At 32.4% G+C, this 5,832-nt stretch overlaps 1 protein-coding gene across 1 annotated transcript in view; it reads left to right on the top strand.

The window, feature by feature from the left end:
- The first annotated feature begins 951 nt into the window (after positions 1 to 951).
- LOC110461596 (neuronal acetylcholine receptor subunit alpha-5-like) overlaps positions 952 to 5,832 on the top strand; it is an 18,585-nt gene continuing 13,704 nt past the window's right edge. Inside the window, exons 1-3 of the mRNA XM_021515135.1 lie at positions 952 to 1,346; positions 3,656 to 3,801; positions 4,927 to 4,971. Of these exons, the coding sequence (XP_021370810.1) occupies positions 1,301 to 1,346; positions 3,656 to 3,801; positions 4,927 to 4,971 (237 nt within the window). The 5' untranslated portion in view covers positions 952 to 1,300. The remainder of the gene's footprint in view (positions 1,347 to 3,655; positions 3,802 to 4,926; positions 4,972 to 5,832) is intronic.

Genomic DNA, 5,832 nt, shown 5'->3' with positions numbered 1-5,832 from the left:
CTATGACGTCACAGGTGGTGACACTATTTTACTTTGTATGTGAAGGAAGTAAATATGCCATGTCATACCATAAAGGTCGATAGTGATTTATTTAATTATTTTCGTCTTTTTTTTTGGGGGGGGGGGGGGGGGGGGGGCGTATTTTTAGGAATTACAAAAGATCACCAAACGTATTTAAAGGTTTTAAATATTAACATGGGATTTAATTTTGGTTTTGTTAGATGCGTATTAAGTAGAGAATAATAAATACTAATTTTATACTAATAAATACTTATTGGCATTATACATGAAAAGTTAAAAACGGCAGAAACACGTAGATTTGTTGATATATATATATATTGTTCAGTATTTTTAAATGATCAAATATGTTGTTTTTTTTTGGTTTTTTTTAGAGTATGTTTATGTAACGTGTGAAATTATTTGGCAGTTTAATTGTGTGTTTAGCGGGTAGCACACACACATCTTGATATCCCACAGTTGCAATTTAAATGATTACTAAATGCCATACTTCAAGGAATTAAATCGAGATATCTCGAAGGTAATATCTCCAGTGTGGAATAGAAAAATGTGATTAAGGGTTAACATGCTCCTTGAACTGTTGTTTGTAACCCGTGATAAGTCATATTTAAAGACCTCAATTAAACCTAGATAGTGACGTATTGGATATGTTTAACTTTGAATAGGTATAGGTATCATCCTTACCGTCTTTAATAAGGCGTCAAGGCGTTAAGGTTGAAGTATCCACAGGTATAATTTACCAACATTATAACATGTCAATATGTTTTGTTAAAACAAGGGATTTATAAACCTACTAAAGTAATAGAAATTCGGTAAATTGTGAAAACTACATGACAGGTATTCGTGTTGAAAAAGTCGGATTTGGGGAAAGTTAAAATCTTAATCTATGATAGATATATCTCATTCAAATAATTTTGAGATAAAATTATTTTTACGAATCCAACAAATTGGTTAACGGATTAATCCTTGTCGCAAAGCGGTCGGAGTATAGGGTAAGTGTTGATGGTGAACCATAGTTCACTAATTTATATATCACGTTCAGGTATTATACATGCTATTTTTAACTGATAAACACACTCGGATTATTGAATTAAAACATTAACAATATCAATTTTTAATACACGGATAAATTACATATAATAACCTTGGGTATTTTTTCTAATCATGCCATGCATTGATCACGTGATCAGTTTGACGTCATCGTAATCCTATTTTAATACCCCTGTAAAACACCAGTGTACGGGTAAAAGACCATCAGATTATTGTTTGTGGTTCCTTCAAGATGGCAGGACTGAAACAGCTGACATGGCTAGTATTGGTTCTGCAGTGTAAGTATTGACTGATTGTTATTTTATATAATTTACTATTTCTTTTTTGTGTAATAAATATGAGTTGCGTTTTTGTTGATTAGATATTGTGTTAACATTGATGGTCCATTTTTGTGTCGCATGGTGATATTTGTCGTTTTATTTTCTGTTTTTCTGATTAAAAGCTTGCAGAATAAAATCCCTTATAATTGTTGACAATTTGTTTTGGTTATAAACTCCTTATAAATAGACATCAACATAGTTGTTGACAATTTGATAATTGTCTCCTTTTACGTATATACATGTATACAGATGTCAATATATTTGTTGGTTATTTGGTAATTAACACCTTATACGCCTAAAATCAGACATCAACGTATTAACTGACAATTTGGTAATTAACTGCTTATAAGTATATAAACAAACATCAAAATTATTACAATTTCATATCCTTATAAATATATAAATTCACATGGACATTATTGTTGACAGTTTGGTATGTAAATCAACAGAATTGCTGACAATTGTATTAGTAATTTACTATTCATATCTTTTTTTAATCAGATAACACAATTGTTGAACATTTCGTAATTAAATCCTTATCAGTATATAAACACCAATCAACATAATTATTTACAATTTTGTTAATACTGTTATTGAATTCTGCAACCAAACCTGTAACATGCTACTTTAAACCTTTATTTGGAGAGAAGAAAGAGTATATTGAATACGTTGAATACCATGTGTATGGCATTGCTATCTAATGGTATTACGATGAATATCGTTTGTATGGCGTTGCTATCTAATGGTATTGCGATGAATATCGTTTGTATGGCGTTGCTATCTAATGGTATTGCGACGAATATCGTTTTGATGGCGTTGCTCTCTAATGGTATTGCGATGAATATCGTTTGTATGGCATTGCTATCTAATGGTTTTGCGATGAATATCGTTTTTATGGGGTTGCTATCTAATGGTATTGCGATGAATATCGTTTGTATGGCATTGCTATCTAATGGTATTGCGATGAATATCGATTGTATGGCATTGCTATCTAATGGTATTGCGATTGATATCGTTTGTATTGCATTGCTATTTAATGGTATCGCGATGAATATCGTTTGTATGGCGTTGCTATCTAATGGTATTGCGACGAATATCGTTTTGATGGCGTTGCTCTCTATTGGTATTGCGATGAATATCGTTTGTATGGCATTGCTGTCTAATGGTATTGCGATGAATATCGCTTGTATGGCATTGCTATCTAATGGCATTGCGATGAATATCGTTTGTATGGCATTGCTATCTAATGGTATTGCGATTGATATCGTTTGTATTNGGCATTGCTATCTAATGGTATTGCGATGAATATCGTTTGTATGGCATTGCTATCTAATGGTATTGCGATGAATATCGTTTGTATGGCATTGCTATCTAATGGTATTGCGATGAATATCGTTTGTATGGCATTGCTATCTAATGGTATTGCGATGAATATCGTTTGTATGGCATTGCTATCTAATGGTATTGCGATGAATATCGTTTGTATGGCATTGCTATCTAATGGTATTGCGATGAATATCGTTTGTATGGCATTGCTATCTAATGGTATTGCGATGAATATCGTTTGTATGGCATTGCTATCTAATGGTATTGCGATGAATATCGTTTGTATGGCATTGCTATCTAATGGTATTGCGATGAATATCGTTTGTATGGCATTGCTATCTAATGGTATTGCGATGAATATCGTTTGTATGGCATTGCTATCTAATGGTATTGCGATGAATATCGTTTTTATGGCATTGCTATCTTATTGTTTTATGTCGAATACGCCAGCACGAGATAGTATGTCATTTTACCACACGAAAGAAACAGACAGGAACCACTACATATTTTGTAAATAACATGTTTGTAAATAACATGTCTATAAATAACATGTCTAGTCTATAAATAACATGTCTATAATTACAAAATGAACAAAAGTACTAAGTTACAAACAACGTAAAAGACTATGTGAATCCCTTTACATTGTTCTGAGCAGGGGGAAAGGACAACGTCGCGCGTTCACAAAACTAATCAAAATACGATGCTTTTATCATATAAAGTTGTAATTATTGTATCGTCCCAAATACCATATTGTTATCGTTACATTACATAATATATTGATGTTATATTAATAATTTTTATATATGATTCGTTAAAGATATCAAAACTCGGGCGATGGATGTTTTTCCGTATTATCAGTTTTGAAATATGAAAGTAATATCGTTTGCATTAAAGATTTTAAAGAAAGGTATATTAATGATGTGTTGTTATTTGTGTTACAGATGGAACTATTTCGTGTTCATTTAACTCCACGATAGAGACCAACCTTTTAGCAAGTCTGTTCGATTCATCCTACAATGCCTTTGTTCGACCTTCCGAACAAGTCAACGTCTCAGTTAAATTTGTAGTGAATTCACTTAATGAATTGGTGAGTGTTACTCATTCAAACGATATGACACCAGGACCCGGATGTTCAGAAACCGGGTGTTCAGGACCCGGATGTTTAAAGGCTAATCAGCTTAATGAGACGTAATTTTCAAAATGAAAGTTTTAAAAGTATGTTAACAATTTACTAATATTTATGTGTTTCACACCATTAAATTTTCTGTTTGAATCCTTATACATACAACTTCAGTTTTGAATTTCCGTTTTTTAAAAAGTATTCCAGGTTTAAAACTTTGCGGAAACTTACCGTGGAGTTAATCAAGAATTGAACAACCGGGTCCTGATGTAAATCAAAATCGGATTATATTACTTCATGCAGTAATGAATTATTATATTTGTAATTGCTTTCCCTTTTTCATAATGATCACAATTATTGATTATTATGTTAGATCATTCCAAACAGGCAGATTCTAGAATAACGGATGCTAGTTTTGTTCTTGTTATTTTTTGTTTAATATTATTCAGTACCTGATAATACCATTTCTTAATAAGAACAAAGATGTTTTATATGCTTATTTTGTGTATTCGCTTGTGTATGTCGCAAGTGTGTACATTCTGTTTTAAAGGACGGGTCCGTGTCTTTGTTGTGAACGATGTTGTTGTTTCGTTATTATAAACCACTGAGTGAAAAGGTAAAACTCCATTATATATACAACATACAATACTGTACATAGACTGGCTTATGCGTAGATGAAAATATAGCCATTGAGCTTAATCCATGTCAAAAATATAAACTATATCAAAACTGAAACTGAACAAATCAAGAACTTGGATTTCATTTCCTTCGTAAATTTATGAACTAGTTATGTGCTAGCTGATACAATACACCTCCAGCACCCACGCGGACATACACACATAGCGAGATATAAGCCAGGTGGCATAGGACTAGTAGTTAGCGCCCGACAAGGCAGCTCCTGCGAATTCCTCAAAATCCTGTTAATATATTAATATATTATTTAATGTATATGCTAGTTGTATTGTTTGTATAAATTGTATATGTAGTACCGATTGGCTTATTATAGATAGAAAGGGCGATATAAAAGGTTGTATATTTATGTTCTTATTTACATAAAATCAGTTGGATTTAAGCTGTGTTTTCCTGTTGTAGAACATTAAGTCTCAAACCATGCAAATATCCGGATATCTGGAAGTGGTAAGTTTATTTAATACATTCTCTGGCTCAGTCATATGGTGATGATCTCCTATATCACGTCTTCTCGTTGACAAAGAATTCTTAGATAACATTGGAGTGCGGGAACAGACATGTACATTTATTATTGTTTTATTCGGTTTATAGTAAACAAATTTTAATCGAGTTATTGAACATACAATAACATAAATAATCGACATTTGTGAGCCTGTTATATTTTTGACAGATTAATATCTTAATATTTGGCCTCTGTGGCCCCTTGTAATTATGTCATATGGTTTGACTAACTTTCATTTAAGTACCATATCATGATTTCGGATTAGCTCATAATGTACATTATAAATCGACAAGGATCAAGCAAGCCTTAATCCAGCAAGGTCACATCATAATGGTAATTACCAAAGACCTGTTTGTGAATTATAATCTGTTTATCATGCCTGAATTTGTATTACTAGTAAGGTACTAGTGTAGCAGTTATAGTCATGAATATTCACGTCCTGTACACAAGTACAGTCGTATCTGTGTTAATCGACCACACAAGGGAAAATCAAAGTGGCCGTTTGATAAAGTATTGACCGAATGTTGTACAGATTTAGACACGATCGATCAACCGAAAGGTTACTTATTTCAGGCAAGAGTAAATAAACCAATAATTTCAAGCGTCCATTCAATCCATCCTTGGTTACTTTGAAAAAACATCATCAGTAAATCAGGTGAATGAATGATCAATGCTTAAGTGATAATTATAACAGTGAACATTGAGTCACCCTGTCATTTCACTGTAAACAAACAATGTGACACCCTGTCATTTCACTGTCAACAAACAATGGGACACCCTGTCATTTCATTGTAAACAAGTAATGT

Source organism: Mizuhopecten yessoensis, unplaced genomic scaffold, assembly GCF_002113885.1.
Source record: "Mizuhopecten yessoensis strain PY_sf001 unplaced genomic scaffold, ASM211388v2 scaffold10639, whole genome shotgun sequence".
Classification (NCBI taxonomy): domain Eukaryota; kingdom Metazoa; phylum Mollusca; class Bivalvia; order Pectinida; family Pectinidae; genus Mizuhopecten; species Mizuhopecten yessoensis.
Note: the sequence above shows the minus strand (reverse complement) of the source record. Positions and strands in the feature narration are given on the sequence as shown.